Source organism: Rhinichthys klamathensis, unplaced genomic scaffold (genome assembly GCF_029890125.1).
Source record: "Rhinichthys klamathensis goyatoka isolate OS25496 unplaced genomic scaffold, OSU_Roscu_1.1 h1tg000098l_1, whole genome shotgun sequence".
Lineage (NCBI taxonomy): Eukaryota > Metazoa > Chordata > Actinopteri > Cypriniformes > Leuciscidae > Rhinichthys > Rhinichthys klamathensis.
Window position 1 is genome coordinate 5945519 of NW_026606637.1, and position 25238 is coordinate 5970756.

Consider the following 25238-nt stretch of genomic DNA (forward strand, 5'->3'; position numbering starts at 1 on the left):
AAATAATAATTATAGTAAAAATAATCATTATTATATAAAATTGACAAAATTGACTTTTTCTTTGAAGTGTATTATGTTTCATCTTTATATATATATATATATATATATATATATATATATATATATATATATATATTTGTCGAAAAACCTGTAATAAATGGGCTAATGGCAGGATCCCATTGTGAGCTTTTATGTGCCTATGCAAAAATAAATTCAAAATATCCATTATAATGACAAATATCCCTCATCTCCCCTAAAATGCAAAACAGAAAATGAGTTAGTATACATTTAGAAATTTAATGATTCTAATGTATATGATCTACTAGTTGAGGTGAAAAAAAAAGTGTCATCATTTACTCACTCGTGTCATTTTTTACTTTTTTGCTCTGGTATTTTGAAGAATGCTTTAACTATTCAACTGTTTAATGACAATCATATGATTGCAGATTTTCATTATTTCAAGAAACCGATTATACTTCCATCCTGTTAGTGTCTCTCATGCTTTGTGATGTTCTCTTTTTCTTGCTTATGTGTGTTAATCCTTATGTCTCCACTAAGCTCTGAAACAGAATCTTTTGTGCCTGAGATATTCATTATTCTTCTCAGTCTCATGGTTCTTCTGGGGATTTAACCATCAAAAACAGCTCTGAGCACATGACGTCAGTGTTCCACCTGCTGGTGGCAGATGGTATCACACTTCTTTGGCTCTAGATTAGAAGGTTGTGTGCTCAGAAAGCCAAGGCTGGTTGATTTATGCTCTGTGGTGCAGGTGTAACTCCTGAGTGTGGTCAATTACACAGGCTTTACACATCATCTTAAAGTTGCCCTCGCTATGGACGCCCATATCCAAGGCCATTACACACATCAGTCAACGGGTGCCCATGGGACCTGATTGAAACCATGAGAGTATAAGGCTGGTCAGCCATCTTACAGCACTCTCATGTAGAGCTTTCAGGGAGGTCAGATGTAACGTTGAATGTGGTCACAGGAGCCATGGTGGATGTGCTGCAGGCTAAATAAAAATGACAGATGGAGGAGTTGACATGTATGAGAAGATAATTGAATTTAAGTGAACAGACCTCCAGGGAAAGGTCATTCAAGTGGGATGATGTTTTTTATCGACCAACAAAGAATGTACAAGTGTAGTTTTGCTCATTGACCTTCATCTGAGAGTAAAAGTCTTTCACATTTTCAAAATTAAAGTGAAGATGCCCAAAGTTTTTATGCAGCTTTGTTATACAACTGTCACATAACTAATATGTTTTCTGCATCCTTGAGATGCGTGAGCATATATCACCAACCAACAGTCTCCTGTCCACATGTTGCATTTGTTTTTAATATTTGAAAATACTTGTTTATGCCGGAATGCATTTTAACACTCAATATTTAAAGTGTGTGAATGTCTTGAATTATGTAGCAAAAGGTTTTAAATATTAAAACAACAGATATACTTTCCAAATTGAAGACAAAAACTATTGTGACATTTTCTGGTAGTCAAAGGTTAGTGGAATATGTTCATAGTTTATATGATGAACTACACCTGTAATACATCTGTGAACTGACTAAAAATCACACTGAAATCAGTTTGTTAAACTAATTGAAACCAAATTTGTATATTTTTGTTAGCAAGATTTTTTTATAGAACTACTTTTATTCAGACATTTATAAAGATTTAAAGATAAAGATGGCTTTCACAGCAATATTAAGCAGCACAACGGTATTCAACATTGATAATATTGAGAAATGCTTTTTGCGCACCAAATCAGCATATTAGAATGATTTCTGTTAGAAAATTCAGCCTTTGCCATCACAGAAATAAATTTCATTTTAATAGAATAGAAAAAACTTATTTTAAATTGTAATAATATTTAACAGTATCTCTGTTTTTTACTGTTTTTGATCAAATAAATGCAGCCTTGTTGAGCATTAGACATGTCCTTCAAAAAAAAAAAAAAAAAAAAAAAATCCAATCCCAAAAGGGTTCAATGTGGTAGGCTTGTGAATGTATTTTTTTTATTTTTTTATTATTATTATTATTATTACATTTAAAGTTCACTGTAGCTTAAATATCTGAAAGTGGACTTAAAGACAAGCATTTCATATATAATACATTTTAAATTAGACACAACATCAGTTTCTGTTTCAGTGATGAAATGATGAAGCACACTGTACAACATGCTACCATATGGAGGGAGATGTCTCTGTCTCTCTGCCTGCGCTGTCAGAAAAAAAAAAAAACGAAAAAGTTTTCTCACCGTTGGATTTCTGAGTTATGAGATACCAGTATGACAATTAGTGGCACTATGCCAGCGAATGCTTGTGATGTTTCCTGATGTGCGTGTATATACAGACACTCGTGTGTGTAAGCTTCATCACATCGTAATAGGTGTCAGAACCTGCCATTCTGTCCATATGGAACATGCGCGCACAGCCATTGTCACAGTCCGCCCCCACATGTGAACGCAAAAACACGCTGAGCTCTGAGTCTCTCCCCTCGGCTGCGCATGTGTGTAAAGCCACACATTTTAATAGGGGCTGTTAGTCTCTAATTCCTGCTATTGAGTGAAAATCGCTTCTTATCTTTGCATGGTCGCCCAGGAGACCCCGTCACTGTGGCTGAGCCATTGTCTTGGCTTGATAAGTAAAGGATTTACAGCCCCTGGGACAAAATGAAAGGAAATGAGCTTAAAGACAAATCTTCAAGTTCCAAAACACACATTAAAGGGATAGTTCAACAATAAAGGAAACTAATGTCGTCATGTACTCACCACCATGTTGTTCCAAACCTGTATGACTTTCTATCTTCTGTGGAACAATAAATGGGTTCATTCAAGCTTCGAAATGGACTCAAAAGCACTTTACAAGTATCATAAAAGTGGTGCATATGACTCGTAGGATGTATTCCATATCTTCAGAATGCATTTGATTCATTTATGTGTTGAACAGACAGAAGTTTAAGTTATTCACTAATAATCCGGATCATTGAGTCATTAAGTTGAACACAAGAACTAGATCTGTCCGATTCATGAATGGATCATTTAGACTGGTTTTTGAACTTGATTCACCAATTTAAAAAAATCAGACTCAGAAAAAAAAAATATATATATGAACCATTGCCATTTCTCTAGTTCATTTGTATGGTGTTTGTGTGTCATTTTTGATTCTTGAAAGCTCCTGTCTCCACAACTAACTAGTACAATATTAAAAATGTTCTCATATTCCCCAGAAGACAGACAGACATACAGGTTTGGAACAACACGAGTGTCTATGATTAATTTTTTTGGTAAACTTTGAGAATATTGGGGTGACTACAGGCTCATAGCGCAATGTTTTGCTTTACTAGATTCAAATGTCTTTCTATTTGCTAGTGATCTCTGAAGATATTCAGAATATAGGCAGACAATCATATTGCAGTTATTTTCATGAGCTAACCTCTGTTTTGGTGAGTTAGTGTTAGAGTTAGGATAACCATACTTGATAAGTACTCTCCTTTACATATGTTTAGCACAAATTATCACCTGAATTTCTGGGAAAGAAAGTCTGAGATAACTGGAAGATCCAATTTAATTTGGAAAAGTAAAGTAAATTTCAAATAAAAAGTAAAAAAAAATATATATATAAGTTATAGTATTTAGAACAATTTTAAATAAAACATGTTATGATGTAAAATGAATAATAAATGCTAAAATTCTACACTATTTCAAAGTAAGGGGATTTTTTTTTCTTCTTCAAGTAACCCATTAGAAAGATTGCCAAATTTAAGTATACTTTTGGATCTTAAATTATGTGTGCATATTATGATTTTAAACGAATAAGAAATATTTCTGAAATATGTAAGTGTCTGCGCTTACTTCAAAATAAGGGGACAGAAATGCTGTCTAAAATTCATGCAATTCATATACATTATAGGCTCTACTACATTATGTGTGTATAAGTGTGTGTGTCACTCTCCGGCACTGACTAGAACATTGACCGCTACAACCTGTCTTCTGTCACCAGTCCAATGTCCAGCGATCAATGTTCGCCGAAAACCTGCAGTGGCAACACGAACACCATCGATCCCGCAGAGAGGGAGGGCCGCCTCCCCCTGGCACTCTCCCACCCCTCCCGTTCTCTTCACGGTCTGAAAGCTCCCAGCCGTGACCCGCTCCAGCCTGGTCCCAAGCCTGCACCTCTCTTCCATTAACAGGATCAAACGCTTCGAAGCTAGTAATCTGTGCTCTATTGATTGGGCCGAGCTTTGACCACTCCAGAGGTTTCAAATCATTTGTTTCCATCTGTCTCCCCTCTTTCATTCCATTCCCTTTCAATTAAAGCTCACTGTATCACTGCAACGCGGTCTAATTGCACCAGCGTCTCCCTGCCAGGGAAATGAGACATTAGCCGCAAAAGTACGTATACGAGCCACAAACTTTCCCACATCTTTTTGCAAGCTCTTGCATTGTACCACCTATGTTTAGGAGACTGGTAATTCATTGTCAACGGCTTTGAAAAGATCTTGAATGTTTCTCTATAGTCCTCAAGGGTATTTATTCATTATTCTGTGTGAGTGTGTGTTTTGTTCCAGTGGATCAGGCGGCCAGATTCATCATCCATTTATTCACCGTAAAGAAATCTAATCGAGAGAGAGAGAGAGAGCGAAAGGGGTCCAAATACATTAGTACTTTCTATGAACGTCTGTGAGCTTGTGTTCCCTCTCCTCGCTGTGCTTCAGATGAAAACTCATAGTATAATAAATTTCTATGCAATTACAGCTGGCTGGCAGAAAACTGTGTGGAATAGCTTTATCGAAACACACCCGCTCCTTTAATTATGACGCTATTGATTGAGGTGTGTAGGTAACCCGTCCCATATCGGTTTTGGTCTCTCCATTTCCCACCTCATGAGAAATAAAACACACTCATGCAGTGATCTGAACTCTGAATTATGGTGTTATGGTATGAAATATGGCATGAAGTAATGTTCTGGACTTTAATAATAATAATTTGTTGCGTGCTGCTTTTGTTAGGACAGATAACTCAGCTGTAACTGAGCCTGGAAATATCTTACATTCATTCATCTTTGTCATCCATTTTGAAGCCAAACTTTTGTTTTTTTGTGACGTAGTCTTTACTTTTGCAAATTCTGTCACCAAGTTGAAGCTGACTAAAATAGATGAGGTTTTGACAATACTATGGCTTCAGTAAGAATGTTAAACTACAAACTAATTAGAAGTGTTATAGTACTCAGTGGCGTCATGCCCATTCAAAGTGAGGGGGCACGTGCCCCCTCAGATTTTTCCTCCCTGATAATTTTTTATTTCTTCAGTCTTGTTATAATCAGATTCAGCGCGTTGTTCATCTTCAATCCGCAGCGGTGCCGAGCAGAGCGCACGTCAGAAACAGAGGGGTGTGTGTGTGTGTGTGTGTGTGTGTGTGTGTGTGCGTGCGTGTTCATCTGAGCCTCATTGGTCTGTCACTGCTCGTCAATGTCAGAATATTTGAGATGACCAATCAAATCAAAGTAGGCGGGCTTTATGTTCACAGAAGCTGAGCGCGAATTTTAGCAGTGAGACTCGACGCTTCAGTGTACAGTCAAGTGCGAGATGTAAGTAGCTAAACTAAACATTTCATATTTGACAGTTTTTTTAGTTCATAAATGTTAAACGAAGGACAAAAATAATCAGGCACACGAATATGCTTTTGTCTAATTTCGCCATTTTGAGCTGAAAATAGGCCTATGTAACATGACTCGTAATGTAGGCTAATAATTAGTTTACTGTCATTGTGAGGGGAAAAGACGTTTTCATTGTTAGGCACAAGATTAATAATGAATGTGTACATATTGAGAATTAATATAGTACAATTTGTAGCCTTAAGTAAATTAAAAAAGCTCAGCTTTAGGAGGGGAAGGCAAGATCAGGAGACTGAAAGAAAAAGAAAGAGTGATGGATAAGAAGTGAGAGCAGGTATTGACAAATAATCTGCCCACTGACATGGTTTTAAAGCTATTTCTTATCCTTTTTTTGGCCTTCAAACGTCTTGAAATGCACATATCAGAGAAATAAAAAATTTGAACCCCCTACCCACCTCAAATTTAGGACCTCTGTTATTATAAAGCCCTGTCTACGGCCCTGTATTAGGCATAAGATCAATAATGAATGTGTACTGTGAATGAATGTAATAAACTTAGTTAGGCTACCTAGCTTTCCTAGTAGCTTTCAGTAAATAAATTCGTCTGAGAAAATGATTCATAAATCAACCTATCAGTTGACCCTATGTTTACTTTCTTCACTGACAGACAAAAATGAAAAGCCTATCAGTCAAAGCTCAACTTTAGGAGTTTTTTTGGCCTTCAAAACATCTTATAATGCACATATAAGATACACATATACTTTAACTTAGTCCTCAGATAGAGGAGGGTTGCTGCTAGCTCCGTTAAGGTATTTCTGTCCCTCCCAAACTGCATTGAAATAGTATGTTTCGCAGCCAGAATTAAAAAATTTTCAGGGGGAAAAACCCCCTGACCCCTCCTAACATGATCCATATCACCCGTCAGAAAACAATTGCAACGTCTCAGATTGTGCCCCCCCAGAATTTTGGCTTGCATGACGCCCCTGATAGTACTCAAGACTGGTCTTGGTCTCGAGACCGGTCTTAAGACCACTTTTTGAAGGTCTTGTTCTTGTTTCGGTCTCAGACTTAGATGACTCAGGATTTTATCTCAAGACCACAACTGCGAGGATATCACCAAATTGCCGGTGCACTGTCTAATTTATTTGTTTACATCATTAATGTGATTTGATTTAAAACTTGCTGCTTAAAATGCAATCAATAACTTATTCCTAATGTGATTTCTTTTGTTACTGTGGTGCCGGGTTCGAAATAAATGCAGGATTGTCTCAAAAATGCCCAAAATGAATATAAATGGCCACAAAATTCGAGTTATGATTAAAAACGTAGTTGTATGAGATCTTGTTTTTATATAACATAGGACATAATTAAGCAATATCACAAGAGCAAGAGAGCTGTTTTCACGAATATGGGAACAATAGCAAATGTGACATTGATTTTATACAAACGTTCAATAAACAATAAGTTAATATTAAGTGAGACAATTTAGACACAAGTTTTTGCTTTTTCTGCAATGTGTTTCGCTACTAAATGAATCAGCTGCTTTGAACAAATGGGTTGAATAAATGATTCCGTGACTCACTCAATAAGTGTTTTGAATTCAGTTTCATATTTAAAAGTAGACAATTTTTCCATCACATTTCTATTCAAAATGTTAATCAAAAAATAATAATAATATGAACATTATGTGTGTAGGTGTACCAATTCAGATGCAACTTCTGTGCCACCTTTGCAACACAAAGATTCATTTTATTGTTATTGATTTGATTGGTAGCAGCTCTATAGTGCCTTATTATTCTAACTGTATTTATTGATTAAATATAAGACATTTCTCAAGCAGTAGATACAGATCTTTTCGATAAATTTGAGGATTCCTGGTCTGGTCTTGGTCTTGATTCGGTCTCGCCCTGTCTTGGTCTTGGTCTCAACACACAACACACATTAGTAATGTTTTGCATTGCATGACATCGTTTTCTAGAAGGGTGTTTGTAAATTTATAGAGTCACATTACAGTTGGATCATTTCCAGCTTGTTGCTAATCCTAACAATTGATGGAAAATATAAGCATATAGCAAATGTTACAATTTAACAATGAAAGCACTGAATGATGTACAGAAAAGTTTGTAAAAAAAAAGGGCCAGAATAAACCCCTTCAGGCAAGACCCCTCTTCTTCACGTCCTGATCACCCTGTCAGGATTTATTCTGCGATAACAACTAGCTGGATGTACATTATCTCTTACATAAACATTGATCAACAAGTCTAAATACAGCAAATCAAAAATGGTAATTTGAAACACAAATGTATACGTGAAACGAGAACAAACCTCATTGGTTCTCACACTTTTATCTACACTTTTGAGCTTTTATTTACTGTATTTGATGTGCTCTAGCCACATTGATCTGTGTTTATTCGTGAATAACAGCCTAAATTAAAGTCTACACACATGTCATTTGAATTTATATTTTTAAGTCATAATATCTGATTTATAGGTTTGACAGATTTCAAAGTTTTTGTCTCTGCATTTTTTTTATTCTAAATAACCCCTATAACATTCTTAGGTAGGACATGGTGTACATGTAACCCTGGTTGTGAATCAGCTTCCTCTCTGGTCCGTAGATCATGTTCTTCATGGTATCTTTTTTGTACAGAATATACTTCTAAAGAACATCTTATTCAGGATCATTTATAAAACATAAGCCACTGCTGTCGACTTCTTCATTCTTTTCCTACAAGATCACTTGTTCACTTTGCTCACGCAGAGGCGCTCACCTCTCTCAATAGCCGGTAACCTCTCATACCTATTGATGATTAATGGGCAAATCTGTCACACCACGACCCGTGTGCACAGCAGCACTTTTAAACACTCCCTTAGAACTGCATATACATCTTCTGCTCTTTACCCAAAGTCATTTGTGCTGTTGTCAGGGGTGATGAATGGAGTTTGGGGGACTGTGTGAAGCCTACAGAATATGTTCGGTGAATTTGATTACTCGCAAATAATAATAAAAAAAACACATCTGTAGACATCAGCGGCACTTACATCTTAGTACATTTGAGGTAGAGAACCTCATCTTTACTTTCTTCTGATATTCACATCTCCAGGAACTAATAAAAAGAACTCCATACACCACACCCCAAGGCCGGCACATCTGTCTTCGATCCTGGGGGTTTCTTGAAAAAGAGTGTTTAATTACATCTCTGTCTTAAACCAGGAGCACGTCCACTGCAGGGTTCCACACCTCCACATTGGCTCATCGATGTCACTGTATGAGCGAGACAGAGCAAACAGGAGATAGAGTGGCTTGGGATGTGTACCAGGACCAGCTGTTTCTTCTTTTTATTTGCTGGGATATCAGCCTCATTGATATTCACTCCATCACACTGAGCCTTTATGTGTGATAGGTAAGAGTATGAGCGAACAGTGGCGGCACCTTTTTAAGCTGTGGCTTTGAGGCTCTGATAGTGTACGCTTTTTCTGCAACACGCAAATGACCGGGGAAAGCAAAGGCTATCTCCTCTCCATTCTACATTTCCTGTACATATAATGGGAGTGGATTTAATGAGGGAGGTTGTGCCAAGAACTTACAAATTCCAACTGGAAAGAGGCTTCTCTCAGGGCCCAAAGCCTTGTTAGTATCTAAAACGCTGTTGTTGGTCTACTCGTCTTTCTTTGTTAATCACTGATATCATTCATTCTTCGATTATTTCTGGTAGTGTTCCATATTCACTTAAAACTGCAATAATAAACTCCTGTACTCAAGGTGCTGACCAAAGTAACTTTGATCATTTCCGTCCAATTTCCAATTTGCCGTTTTTATCTAAACTTTCGATCAAAGTCATCCCAAATCCCCTCTGGTGTCCCTCAGGGATCAGTCTTGGGCCCTCTGCTATTTATTATTTATCTACTTCCACTTGGAAGCATTTTCAGAAAATTTGGCATTCACTTTCACTGTTACACTGATGACACCCAGCTCTACTTGTCCTCGAAGCATACTTCTGTTTTACCTCCCTTTCTCTCTAATTGTCTCTAATTTTCTTAAACTTATTAAGTAATTTTCTTAAACTTAATAGCAGCAAAACAGAAATTCTTCTCATAGGTTAAAAATATAATCTGGCAAAGTCTAATGGCTTATTTGTGTATCGATGATTCTCCAGTCTCCCTCTCTAAGCAGGTCAAAAGCTTGGGTATTACCGGTATCTTTGACAATACTCTGTCATTTGAAGCACACATTAACCATGTTACTCGGACAGCCTACTTCCATATATACATAGCATGAACTGTCTCCTTCCTGCCCTCTCAATGAGGAACACTGCCATTATGGTCCATGTTCTAGTCACATCACGCATTGTAATGCTCTTCTTTATGGCCTTCCTTTTAATTTCTAGCATAAACTTCAGTTAGTCCAGAACTCGGCTGCATGAATCATTTCCAGAACTTCTTTGGTTGAACACATTTCCCCTGTGCTCCAACAACTGCACTGCCTCCCTGTTAAGCAATGTATTGAATTGAATATTTTGCTCCTTAATTATAAGGCACTTTACAACTTGGCTCATTCTTATTTGTCTGATCTAATTTCCATTTACACTCCAATCCACACTCTTAGAACATCTTCTACATGCACTTTAGTTCTCTCACACATGCATATGTCTATCATAGGGTCTCGAACTTTCAGCTTCCCTGCCCATGTGTGAAATTCGCAATAATATGTTAATTTGTGGGGGATTGCACAGGGTGTGTGTGTGCGTTTGCACAGGGTGTGTGTGATGCGTCATGTGCAGTAGGGCATAGAAGTACTTGTAGTCAGTGCATGTTGCATGTTATGTGCTGCATGTTGCTCCTGCTTGTTACTCTCTGCTTTCAGCTACTGCCACCGGCTAGCCCCCCTAGTGGAGGTGAAAAGAGGAGCCGAGTGCGTAAGTCTCCTACTGCCGGTACACAGCCTCTCCACCACCAAGACTCCTTCAGTGCCTCCACGTGGCCACACACGGATACTGGGATCCGCGAGGTCCCAGGCTAAACTGCAGGGGATCTCGGAGCAGCAGTGGGCCCCAGAGGCACGACGTGCAGGCCCACCGGCGTGTGGACACGCCCTGACGCCTGCCAACCACTGTCCCAGCTAGGGGTCAAATAGCATGGGTAGATGGGGCTCATAGCCTTGGATGGCAACCTGTCTAAGAGAAGGTCACTCTGAAATTAAATCGGGACTGCGAGGAGTTGCGCCCCACAGTCCGCTATAAGCATAGTAAAGCCAACCATGGAGCACAAAGACATCCCAAATCCTATACTTCCAACGGCGGGAGTCCGTAGGAACATCGCAGCGGACGGTGGTGCTGGTCCTCCTCCGGGAGGACACCATGACAACGGGACCTTAAACCCCGGGATTGTCCCAGGGAGGGTCCTGTCTGACCACATCACCCCGTCCAATGCACTCATGCGCTGTCGGAGACCAGTTGTTATGGGAACCTTCAACGCATGCACAGCGAGAGAAGAAGCGAGGTTGATAGAACTTGCACATTGCGCAGAGGAACGGGGAGTGGAGATCCTGGGGGTCCAAGAACATAGGAGAGTGCACACCGAAGACCCGATACTGTACCACAGAGTGGAGAGATGCACGTTCATTTCCGCATCAGCGTGGAAGAACGATGCCCAAGCCGCAACAGGAGGTGTAGGGTTAATGCTGGGCCCACGGGCACGTAAGGCTCTACATCGGGTTTACCACCATACCGACAGGATTATGTGCGCAGAGTTCTCGGGTAACCCAGTAACAACAGTCATAGTCGTGTACTCACCCACCAACGTGGCGCCATCTGACGAGGTGGAGAAGTTCTTTGAGGACCTTGTAAGAGCGGTCCGCGGCGTCCCAACGCACAACTTCCTGGCAATCCTTGGGGACTTCAATGCGAGGCTTGGACCAGAGGACGTACCCTTCCCTTATCACGACTCTACCAACCGCAACGGCACCTACCTCACTGCCTTCCTCACGGAGCACGAGTTACTGGCGGCAAATACCATCTTCCGGAAGAGAACAGGAAAGAGGTGGACCTTCCGGGACCGAGCCTCAGGAATGCTACGGCAGCTAGATTACATCTTAGTGAGGAAGAAGTGGAGGAACTCCATCATGAATGCTGAGCCATACAGCACTTTTAGTTCTGTGGGCTCAGATCACCGTGTGGTCTCAATGAGGGTTCGTTTGAGCCTCAGGGCCCCCAAACCAAGTCCCAAAATCCGGTATAACTGGAAAGCTTTCTCAAGTGACCCTGGCCTTCTAACCAGATACACAGAGGAGGTGAGGAGACGATTCCAGCAGCTAGACAGGGGAGCGGAGGCAAGCAGCGAATATAGGAGATTCGTCACAGTGAACGAGGAGGCGACCAGACTGTGCGTGCCTAAGATGGAGAAAGTCAGAACCTCCCTGCGATCAAAACATCCAGAGGTCATAGCAGCACGTGGGATGGTGGAGGAAGGCCGCCTCAACTTTGAGCGGGAACCAACTGAGGAGAGGCGCAGTGAGCTGAACGAAGCCAAACAGTTTCTTTTCAGAACCTATGATACCATCAAAGGGGAAGAACTGATGGAAAGAGTGGGGAGGGTGCAGGCGGCGCATGGGGAACAGCGGTATGGGGAAGCATGGAGGGTCATCAATGAAATGACGGGGCGGAAGAGGACCAAGGAGGGACAGGTGAAGGGACACAGCCCGGAAGAGAGGGTGGCGACCTGGTCAAGCCACTTCAAAAGGCTGCTGGGAGAAACAGCAGACGCAGCTGAGGAAGAGGAAATACCATCAGACCTCCCAAACCTGAACGTCAACGATGGTCCCTTCGCACTCGGTGAGCTCGTCAGGGCAAAAGCCACAGTAAGAGTGGGAAAAAGCGCTGGTCCGGATGGAATACCCCCAGAGGTGCTGAAGAACTGTGATCTTGATGATATCATTCTAGAGTTCTGCAACCTTGCTCTGCTTCACAATCGGCAGCCTGAAATGTGGTCTCTATCAAACATCGTGCCAGTGCCCAAATCCGGAGACCTCTCGAAGCCGGACAACTACCGAGGTATCAGCCTGACCTGTATCACTGCGAAAATCTACAACCGCATGATTCTAAACAGGGTCCGGCAAGCAATCGACCCTCACCTGAGAGTAAATCAGAATGGATTTCGAGTAGGGCGAACTGCTACAACCCAGATCTTGGCACTCAGGAGATTGATAGAGGAGGTGAGGAAGGACAACCTGACTGCAGTCTTATGTTTCATAGACTTCAAAAAGGCATTTGACTCGATTCATCGAGGCATGATGGTGAAGATCCTGAAGGCATACAGAATTCCTCCGAAACTACTCCGGGCAATAGAGTCCATGTACTCAGGAACAAGGGCCAGGGTGGTGACTCCAGATGGCAACAGCGAGGAGTTTGACATCCTGGCTGGAGTTATGCAAGGGGATACATTAGCACCCTTCCTCTTTATCATAGTCCTTGATTATGCGCTCAAGAAGGCAATCAGTGGGCGAGAGCAGGAACTTGGCTTCACGTTGACACCAAGGAAGTCAAGTCGGCACCCGGCAGTAGTCTTGACAGACCTTGACTATGCGGATGACATTAGTTTGCTCTCCAATAACATGGAACAAGCTCAGGAACTACTACACAGGGTGGAGCTAGAGTGCACTAAGGTTGGCCTTAGGGTAAATGCAAAGAAAACTGAGGTCATGACCTACAACGTACCACCAGAACATCAACCTCTGATAACAGTAGGAGACACTGTGCTGAAAGAAGTTGAGGACTTTAAGTACCTGGGCGCATGGGTCAACTCAACTGAGCAAGATCTAAAAGTGAGGAAGGCACTTGCATGGAGGGCCCTGAACGGCATGAACAGTGTATGGAACTCCAACCTCTCCCGCCAAATCAAACTCAGCTTCTTCTACGCGACAGTAGAGTCTGTTCTCCTCTATGGCAGTGAATGCTGGACCCTGAATCCAACCCTAGAGAAGTCCCTGGACGGGTGCTACACCAGGATGCTGCGTGCAGTGCTTAATATCAGTAAGAGTGTGCATGTAACCAACAAAATCCTGTATGAGGGAGTATCAAGAGTGAGCAACAAGATTGCTGTGAGAAGAATGAGACTTGCAGGACATTGCCGAAGGCATCGCGAGCTGCCAGCCAGCAAGCTGGTGCTATGGGAACCAACACATGGCCATCGGTCAAGAGGACGTCCCACGCTAACATACGTGGACATACTCAAGAGGGATACAGGAGCCCAGAGCACCAACGAACTGGCCGGATGCATGGAGAATCGGGATGCCTGGAGGCAACGATGGAAGGCTCGTCTGAGGACGACTTAGAGAGAGAGCGTCATGACAGGAGGAGCAGCACCAGGCTGGGAAGAGAATGATTTGTTATGATAGTGGCTGCAGGCTGAAGAAGTTAATAAACTATAAGTTCCTGCAAGTAATGGACTCGAGAAAGAAATTACGACAATCTATGGAACTTGCTTCCACTGGATATCCGAAAGTGTAACGCTCTTTCTGTTTTTAAGTCTCGTCTCAATACTTTGTCTAAGAATTGTTTTTGGTGTTTTTAAGCTCACATTCAGGGCTTCTGTGTTTTTTAGGCCAAACTGATGGCCTTTTGTTATTTTATGTTTTATGTGTTCATTTGCTTATAAGATGTCCTTAAGTGTCATGAAAAAGCCTAAATATAATATAATATACTTCAGTGGTTTTTAAATACGAAACCCAGTTAACAGGTAATGTTTTCAGACCTTTGGCTGACTTTTTGGCAAGGTTCTCTCAAAGTTATGAACAAATGTTCTTCCAGTAACGGTTCAACGTTATCTAGTCTTTAATAATGCTCTCAAAACAGTAGCACAAAGTGTTGGACCTACATCTAACATGTTAATACTAGTCTCAAATTGTTCAGAGAACATTCAAAAGTAACATTTACCAAATGTTTGCAAAATAATAAAATAGAATGTCCCCCCATCTCATCTGATTTTTGCAGATTAATTTTCATTTTGAATTATTCATTGTATTATTATTGTTGCGGTTGTTGTTGTTGTTGTTAAATTTTAAGTAATACCTCCATTCATTTTATTTATTTTTTTATTAAATACAAATATATTTATAGTTGAATTCAGTTACAATATTTTAAAATTGAAAAACAATGACACACTTAATTTTTCCTTTTTCCTTTTGGATCGATTGAAGACACAACCTAAAGCTCTCCATATATTTCCCATTTTCTAAGAGCTAGGTTTAGAACTTTTTTGTATTTGTCAATATTTCATGTCCCTGACTAATTCTTTTGAAATTTCTGTTTGTTCCTCAGCAAGAAAAATAATAAATCTCACCATTGAAAACCAAGCATCTTTCAAGACAGTGCACAATGTTATGGGATATCTCAAAGGCAAGACCAATCCAGGTAGGTCAGCACAAAACCAAGACAGCACTTATATAAACCGAATTATCATTTTACAAACCCAAAGGGCTTTTTGTCATTGATGATGCAGGATTTTTTTATTTAAATGACAAATTACATCACATTTTAACTGCACAATATTGCCAGTGTATCCCAAGCATTGTCCTAAACCGTGGTGCTCTTTGGTCTGACATAACAAAGACACCATACTTTGTCACAGTACTTTATTGTATTCGTTACAGTAGAGTGAAACAGGAGTGCAATCTAAGCATTCTCTCCTTCATCCGCTGAAAAAGTGCGAGTCCGGTGGGCGAATAAAGCCAAATCTGAGCCCACGTGCTGAAACAGCCCTTTTTCCTCCGTGCGCTATGACAAACTAATCTCTTAAAACAACGTCTGCCGCCACTGTCCAAATGCAGGTCACTCGGCTGCCGAAAATAGGCTTTTAATTACGGACCACTATTTTCACCTTCAGGATGATTTAATCATACGTCTGATGTAATGAAAACGTTTTAATCTCCCCCCCCCCCCCCCCCCCCCCCCCCCCCGCCCCCGCCCCCATGACTGTAAAAGTCACTGTGTCTATGCATTTAAGCCCTCTGTGATTTACTTTCGAGATTTACAGCCCTCTTTTCCTGTCATAATTGGTCGTCCAGTCACTAATTACGTATCACAAATCATACGGAGGCGTTCTTCTCCTTGACTTTTGTCTTTTTATAATGTGTTTACCTTTCATTTATCTGGCAGTTGGCTGTCTTGTTTATCATTTGATGTAATTTTAATAACTTCCCTTAAGACCGCTGCGGTATTCTTGAGTACAGGTGGGATGCAATGTTCTTTAGTTCTTGCCTCTTGTCAGTTCGATGAGTCTCTCTAGCTGTCAGTCAAAGGTGACCCAGTGCCGTTAATAGCCCACGGCTAATTACATGAGGAATTGCTTCTTTTCTGGTCTGGATGTGTGTGGGGGATTGTGTTTAGTGTATGTGAAGGCAGAGTGTGTGTAAATCAGGAGAAAGTGTAACCTTGCTCTGGCAACGGGGATCATGTGTGTATACAGTATACAATACATACAGACTCTCTGCTGCGCATCGATAACTACTGATCTAGGATCAATTTCCATTCCTTAAATCCTAATCTAAGGGAAGTTAACTTTAGAATAGTGGGTACAGACACCATTTGTGTGTGTGTGCTAGAGAAAATGTCTTTATAAAATAGTTCAATATGTGGATTAAAATGTAACGTATAGTAGCATTAAAAACAATAAAAAGAGTAATCTAAGTAAATACCATTCAAACGTTTGGGGTCGTTTTTTTAATGTTTTTAAAACAAGCCTCTTATGCTCACCAGGGCTGCATTTGTTTGATTGAAAAATGCAGTAATATTACAATTTAAAATAACTATTTTTTTATTTTTTTATTTTAAAGGGTTACTTCACTGCTGGCAAAAATGGGCTTTCAACAAAACTTGGCTGCCCGACTAAAATTGGTGCTACCTGATTAGAGAAAACAATGCTGTTGTGTTCCCTTTTGCCAAATAGGGGAAAACTTCAATAGCCACAATGTACTGGCCATTTTGCTGTCCAAGGCCACTCCCACCAGTCTGCTATGGATTTGTTTACCAGAGAGTCAAAGGCTGTATTAAAAAAAATCGCCCCCTAAACCCTCATTCACTATTCCCATCATTAGTCCACTAATATAGTCCCCTTGAAGGAGTGAATAAAAACTTAGCAAACTGGCAGCTCCAGTAGTAATGAAAACATTTGTCTTAAACTCTGTCATGGAAACTATGTACAAACCTTATTTAAACAATTGAATAATCAGTTAAAAAGGATTTATACCTGTATGATATTACGCTGTACCCACATTGGACCAACGGTTTGGAAAATGGATGAATTATTCAGCTGCGGGCGCCATCTTTTGGCGAGATGCGGGAATTCATTCGCCGGTGACTCTCACAGTGTATTCTCTAGCCGTAGAGTGTACATCGGTTGTGCATTTGGTATTGCCCCTTTCCGCTAATTGGTCAACCAAAAGTCAAGCCGTGCCGTCAAGCCGTGCCGCCTCCACTCACTCTCATCAGCTCAGAGACTTGGTTTGATTGGTTACAAGGTAGTTTGTGACGTGAGAAACACCAGCGATTTCAAACTACGTTGTTTAGACTTTTTTTCACTGCAGTTTTAAGGAGAAAATACAATGGTATTGACTTGTGAATTTGCACATGGTTTGTCTTAAAGCATATAAAAACAACAAAAGAATCTAGAAGACTTTAAAAATTGGTTAAAAAAAAACGATAGTTTTCATACTCTGCACATAGTCTTTACCCTGCAGTTGATTGACCTTCCACCTGTGTGAACATGTTTGTTGGTGCGTGAGTGTTTGCTTGTTTCTTGTTTGTGTGTAAGTGTTCCCGCTCTGTTTCCCCCTTTAGATCGATATGTACTGGTTGGCAGTCATCATGGCAGCTGGTACGAGGGTGCGTGGGCGGACTGGGGTAGCGGTTCTGCAGTCATGACTCAGATCATCGCCTCCATGACGGCTCAAACCCGTGTGGGCTGGCTGCCTGACCGCACCATCGTCTTCTGTTCCTGGGGGGGGACCTCATTGGGCAACATCGGCTCCTATGAGTGGGGGAAGGTAATATTTAACTATTCCAACCCACAGGCTCTTTGGAAAAACATGCCTATGGCGACATTTCCGCTAAATGATATTACATTGCTTCCTGACACATTTTGCAACATTGAACAAATGAATGAAAGTGAAAATCCTCTTGAAAATAGCGTATCACCAGTGGCGTCAATTCACCAAAAGCCAAGGTATTGCAGACTCTGATGACGTCATTCTGTTTGCTATACAACAAACACAAACAATATTACATAAAACACTAATAATAAACATATAGTACAGACATAGTACAGAAATAAAAAAAAAATTGTAGTCAAATGGAATATTGCACTAATAAGAAATAAATGGCACTAAACCTGTTAGTTGCAAAGTGAAGAATGAAAAAGCACCCTGCAGACTGTATGTGTATATGTATCAATGTAGCAGAGAGGGATCCGTGCATATTAGAGTTCATGATGGTTATGGCTGTGGGGAAGAAACTGTCCTTGAATCTTTTTGTCCTCGTTTTGATGGACCTGTAATGCCTGCCTGATGGCAGCAGGTCAAACGATTTAAACCCGGGGTGTGAGGAGTCCTTTAAAATGTTTTTAACCTACTGAGGCATCGAGAGTTGTACATGTCCTTCAGTGATGGAAGGGGGCATCCAATGATCCTCTTTGTGGTGTAAATTATCCTCTAAAGCCCCCTCTTATCTGCCTCAGAGCAACTAGCACACCACACTATGATACAATGATACCAGCAGCTTTTCACCCATATTGTTTTTCCTGAGAAGTCACAGGAAGTGTAGTCGCTGCCCGTGCCTTTTTGATGACCACTGTAGGGTTTGCAGTCCAGGAGAGGTCAGCAGAGATAAAAGTGCCCAGAAATAAAAAATGTTGGTCCATTTCAACACAGTCCTCATTGTTATTATGGGGACACAGATCCACCTCATGCTTCCTGAAGTCTATGATGATTAGCTCCTTCGTTTTTTGAGGTGTTTAAAGTCAGGTTGTTGACTGAACTCCATGATGTTATTTTCTGGACCTCGGCTCTATAAGCTGTCTCATCACGCCCTGATAAGCCCAATCACCTCCGTGTTGTCCGCGAATTTGATGATGGTGTTACTGTGGTGGACTGTACTGCAGTCATAGGTGTAGAGGGAGTACAGTAAAGGGCTCAGCACACACCCTTGGGGAGAACCAGTGCTAAGTTTCCCCTATTATTCATTTTGAAGCCATTATCTGTGCCTTTTGTGAATAAGTTAGGCTAGGCTATTCGGCTTCGGGCACATCCGTAGTTTTGACAGGGCATTAATCCATGCGCAACGTGACGGTGACAGTCCCACTTTCAAGTAGCCTACATCAAACAAGCATCCTTCATTCCTGCACTTCAATGCTCAAAAGTCTGAAGTTTCGCGATGTTGGAAAACGAACACTTTTATTTTAAATTCTAAAAAAACATTAAATTACCACTATAGCCAGCAGAATAGTGACCAGCAATCACTGTTATAACATTTAAAAACCTATTTTTGTGTATTTTTGTACTGAAGTATGTAGGAATGTATGTAGTCACAAAGTCTCATGAAAAACTACATGCAGTCAGCGTATTCAATTAAAAGGTTTTAGTTCCAGAATATCGACAGTCACCACTGGTGTTCCCCAGGGTTCTGTTTTGGGCCCGCTTCTTTTCATTATTTATATGCTCCCTCTTGGTGATATTTTAAGGAAATATGGTATTCATTTTCACTGTTATGCGGATGACACCCAACTTTACCTGTCTGCTAAACGCATTGGTTCTTTTCCTCCGCCATCTTTGTCAAGCTGTTTAGCTGAAATTAAAGTTTGGCTTTCAGCAAACTTCTTGAAGTTAAATGGCAATAAAACTGAGGCTCTGCTTGTTGGCACTAAATCTGTGGTATCTAAATCGAATTGTTTCTCTCTATACATTGACAATACTGCAATCTGTCCTTCCTCTCAGGTTAAAAGTTTGGGTGTCATCATGGATGGCACATTATCTTTTAAAGCACAAATTAATAATATCACGCGAATTGCATACTTCCATTTACGCAATATTAACCATCTCCGTCCCTTTCTCTCAAATAGTAATACTGCAGTTCTTATCCACGCACTAGTCACTTCACGTATAGACTACTGCAATGCTCTTTTCACAGGTATTCCGTCCAAATTGCTGCATAAGCTTCAGTTGGTCCAGAACTCTGCAGCTCGTGTTCTTTCTAGAACACCCTATACTGACCACATTTCTCCAGTTCTTCAGCAGTTGCACTGGCTACCAGTAAAATATAGAGTTGAATTTAAAATCTTGCTACTCACTTATAAGGCACTTCATAATCTTGCACCACAATACCTTACTCAACTTCTCCATGTTTACAGCCCTTCACGTGCACTCAGATCTTCTTCTTCAATTTCTCTTGTGGTACCTTGGATTCGACTTACCACCATGGGTGCCATATCTTTTAGTTATGCTGCCCCCCGCCTATGGAACTCTCTTCCTCTTGATGTTCGCAATAGCGAGTGCTTGCTGACTTTTAAAACGCGCCTTAAGACATATCTTTTTATTCAGGCTTTTTATAACATGTTTTTATTGAGATTTAACTGCACTTTACGCTGTTTGATTGTTGTGTGTTTTGATTTGTGTAGTGACCTGTATATTTCTTGTGACTTTGGGTGTTCTGAAAGGCGCCATGAAATAAAATGCATTATTATTATTATTATTATTACAACTTTTCTGCAAATTGCGAATGAAATTAGACAGAGTAAAGAGCGCTTAATCCCTGAAGCTGTCAGACAGACAGTTCGGCGCAAACTCGTCGACTGTGAAAACTCCCGTTTTAATCAATGAGTCAGTCAAAACTCTTTTACCGTTACCCATGATTTACAGGACTTAAAACCGAGTGCTGTGCAGTGCTGTACCAGGTGAGCTTTCAAGCAAGTTTACTTGGTCAGAAAAGCCGTACATATGGAGCCGGTTATGTGATGCTATGATAGTTTAAAAATCCCACATCTTCAATTAATTCCAACATGGAAATCAGCATGTTATCGCATTGCTTCAGTAAATCATGTGTAGTAACAAGACAAATGAGTATGTGTCCTTTATGACCCCTACATGACATCCGGGTCATATTGTAGCCTACAATTTATGTATATAAGCTGCATATTTGGAATATAGATATAAGAATGATGCTTGAACTTTTTGATACAACATAAACAACATAGCTTTTAGAAATCCCTGGCAATGCTAAAAGTTGAGTTTAGCAGGAGGTCAAAAGCACTTCCGTTTTTCTCTTCCTCGGTTTGACAGCTAAAATGAAGGAGGGAAAACAAAAATAGTACAGATTAGCCTTGAGCAGCCATACAAAAGCTTGCTAACATGATCAGCAAGCCATGAAGATTCAATCAGACAGATGGATGATTTTGGAGTGTTAATGAAATTATTCTGTTCGGCAAAGGAGTTTATTCTAATCAGTACAATACGAACGTCATCATTAATCTTAAGAAGCCCCAAATAATGTCACAATAAAATGATTGTTTTTGAGTATGAGGAAGACAATAATGGTTGCTATTATTCACAATGCTCATTTCACAAAATTGTAGTGTCTCACTGGGGGTTTCTCAGGCTTTATGTCAAAATATCAATCAACGATCTGACATTTCATCAGTTGGTTGCAGACGGCTTTGTTCTGTGTGTCTGTACAGGAGAACGCAGTGGTACTTCAGAGCAGGGCATTGGCTTATGTCAGCCTCCACAGTCCCGTCAGAGCCCCTGGATCCCTGCAGTCCACAGCATCACCTTCTCTTCTGCAACTGGCAGCTGTCACCCAAAAGGTATTTTCTTTTAAATATTCTTGTATATCCACTCGGACATGATAAAGTGCGAATAGGACTTAAATAGAATAGAATCACATGTTACAGAACACTTGTTGAAAACCAACAGAAAACCCAATCATCACTACCCATAATGACTGTTGCTGGAGAGTATCTTGCTAGCTGTTTGGCCTTCCTATTATTCAGATCTACTCTTACTACAAATCTAAGCACATGCCCCCCAATAAAGTCATAGAACCGCTTGAAAACACAACATCCATCCATCCACAAAAAAAGATTTGTTTGTTTGTTTTTTCAATTGGTTGCTTTTATTGTTATGGTCTAAGAGAGTCATAGCCTATATGACAGGCTTGCGCTGCATGCAAGTATGACTGTTTTTTTCTTTTTTGAAGTGATTTCAATCATATTTCAAGCAATTCAAGTTTTTGGTAACACTTTATTTAGGGTCCAATTATCACTATTAACTAGTTGCTTGGGGTTCCGGTTATGGCGAGGTGCTAAGAGGTTGCAACTTTTTAGCTCTGCTGTTAGGTAATTAACCCTACAATACCAACCAGAATTTTATTTAAAGCCAAGCAACACGTATATAATAGCACAGGGAATCAAAATGTCATGTAAAGGTGGAAAAAAGACGAAACTAAGACGAGGGTGAAGAAATTAGCGACGTCTTTGGCAACTAGTGGAAGACGGCCGTGACGAGGGAGATTGTGAAGTAGTAACTTCGGGAGCGAAAATAACAACCTGGATATCATGAAAGCCATAATGTCCTTTATAAGAAAATTGATGGTGTGCAAACAACAATTGCGGAGGTAAGAAAGGAGATGCAGGAATGCACAGGGCGCATAGCACATGCGGAACAACGTATTTCTGATGCTGAAGACAAACGTTAATGGGCTAATATCCAAAGTGAGCACATTGGAAAGCACGGTTAAAACTCTTTCAAACAAAGTGGAGGATTTGGAATGCAGAATCCGACAGAACAACGTGAGACTGGTGGGCCTACCAGAGAAAGCAGAGGGGCCAGGACATGGTTACATTTCTGGAGAAGCGGATACCAGAGGCTCTAGGAATGGAGTCGTGGGAGACCTTGGTGATTGAGCGGGCTCACAGAATCCGCACTCTGACAAATAACGACTCGCGCATGACACGCCCGAGGACACTGATTATAAAGTGCTTGAACTTCAAAGACAAGGAGCAAGTATTGAAAGCAGCCAGAATCAAAGGGACAGATCCTTTGATTCAAAACAGATCCCTGCATTCGTTCTTTACAACAACGGACAAGTCTGTTTTCATCCAGTCCTCTCAGCTGGTATACACAAGATGCAGCACGACTATGACGACGTGCGAAAGAAGCTGCGAGACAAGGGGATTCATAAGCACAGAATCATCTTTCCAGCACGGCTCCTGCTGACACATGGGGAGAGATCCTATACTTTCCAAACTCCGGATGATGTGGACAGATTTGCCCTGTCTCTTTGAAGGATCAAGGTGAACCTATATATGGAAGAGGCTACTCCATCAGGAAAATGTAACTGCAATATTGGTTCATCCATTTTATATAATTTTCACAAAAGAGAGCATGACAATTATTTGTGGTTACCATTTTCCTTTAAATAGGAATACGTCTCGTTTTGTTTTACATTCTCATGGACATTCTCGTGTTTATTTTCATGGTTACAAGCAATTAAAAACTAGTTGCTTATTAGCATGCATATTACTAGGAGTTTATTGAGTCAAAAGTCATTGTTTATAGTTAGTAAATAGTGAGAATTGGACCCTAATCTAAAGTGTGATCAAATTTTCTTATCGGGCTGGTAACGATAACATTAAAAATGAACATATATCGTCCAATTCTGATATGGTGGCCAATATATCGTGCATCCCTACATATTTTCTTCCTTTTTTCTGCTATTTTTAGAGCAAAAACAAGCATTTTAACAGGAAGGAAAATTAAATTTCCTTGGTAAAGGGGGCCGTTTTGTTTATATTTTACCTCAACTCAACTCAACTTTATTTATATAGCACTTTCAACACCACAAGTGGAACCAAAGTGCTGTACAGAAGGTATAAAAAATTAAATAAAAACAAAGACATAAAAACAATGCAAACATGACATACACAACTTACAAAGCATTATCAAATGCTAAAGAGAACAGATACGTTTTAAGCGCACTCTGAAAAACACCCAATGAAGGACAAGTTTTTACAGACAGAGGAAGCTCATTCCAGAGCCTAGGAGCTGCAACAGAGAAAGCCCGATCACCTTTACATTTTAAACGGGATCGCGGAACCATGAGAAGCAATTGATCATTTGAGCGCAGAGATCTACTGGATTGACAGCGGCTGATAAAATCAGTAACATACTCAGGTGCTTGGCCATGCAGAGACTTAAAAACATACAACCACGCTTTGTATTGAACTCTGTATCGTATGGGTAACCAATGTAGTTTAATTAACACCGGAGTAATGTGCTCTCTCTTCTTAGTACCCGTTAAAAGCCTGGCAGCTGAGTTCTGAACGAGCTGCAAACGGGAGAGAGAGGCCTGACTCACACCCAGATACAACACATTACAATAATCCAAACGAGATGACACAAAGGCATGAACAACCTTCTCCATATCGTCAAAATAAAGGATAGATTTCAATTTAGATATTGATCTAAGATGGAAAAAACTATTCTTAACGACAGCATTGATTTGACGATCGAATTTAAGCTCAGAGTCAAAAATGACACCAAGGTTCCTCACGCTAGACAGTTTTTTTCCCGGGAAACAACCCCAGGCAGTCATCATCCACACACCCCTTATTTCCAAATAAAATCATCTCTGTCTTATCCTCGTTTAATTGGAGAAAGTTATTCGCAAGCCAACACTTAACTTCAGCCAAACATGCATGAAGAGACTGAATGGCACAATTATGGCCATATTTCAGTGGTAAATAAATTTGAGAATCATCTGCATACAGATGATACTGAATCCCAAATTTCTCAAAAATCGAACCTAGAGGGAGCATATAAAGGGAAAATAAAATTGGCCCCAGTATAGAGCCCTGTGGAACCCCACACACAAGAGGGGCAACGGAAGAAAAATAATTCCCTAAACTGACTGAAAAAGTCCTATCCTTCAAATAGGAAGAGAACCATTTCAGGGCTAAGCCCTGAATACCAACCTGATCCCTAAGACAATCAATGAGAATGTTATGATCAACTGTATCAAATGCCGCTGTAAGATCTAACAAAAGCAAAACAACACGATTTCCAGAATCAACACCTCGTAGGATATTATTAGAGACCCTCAGAAGAGCAGATTCTGTACTATGACCAGCTCTAAAACCTGACTGGAATCTATCGAAAATGTTATTTCTCATTAAAAAGTCATAAAGTTGTGCATTCACAATTTTTTCCAGTATCTTAGAAATTAAAGGCAATTTTGAAATCGGACGAAAACTACTCATGTCAAAGGGGTCTAAGCCGTTTTTTTTTTAAAGGGGCTCAATAACCGCATGCTTAAAACTAACCGGAACAACACCAGATGACAGACTAGTATTCATAATAGACAGAATACTTGGGCCAATTGAATCAAGTACCTTCTTAAACAGAGAAGAAGGAGCACATCACCAGGAGACCTGGTGGGCTTCATATGAGCAGTTATATCATTAAGCTGCTGCAAAGAAACAGGTATAAAACTGTTTAATTGGTTTAATTGTTTAATTGGTACCTGACATATGATTGACTGGAACACTTTGAAGTTGTAAATGCAGAATTGAGACGTATCCTAGACT

At 40.3% G+C, this 25238-nt stretch overlaps 1 protein-coding gene across 2 annotated transcripts in view; it reads left to right on the forward strand.

Annotated features, from left to right (window-relative positions):
* LOC130086678 (inactive N-acetylated-alpha-linked acidic dipeptidase-like protein 2) overlaps positions 1-25238 on the forward strand; it is a 398589-nt gene that overhangs the window by 279459 nt on the left and 93892 nt on the right. For both annotated transcript variants that reach the window (XM_056252808.1, XM_056252806.1), the window contains 3 exons: positions 14927-15019; positions 17444-17649; positions 21330-21458. In XM_056252808.1, the coding sequence (XP_056108783.1) occupies positions 14927-15019; positions 17444-17649; positions 21330-21458 (428 nt within the window). The remainder of the gene's footprint in view (positions 1-14926; positions 15020-17443; positions 17650-21329; positions 21459-25238) is intronic.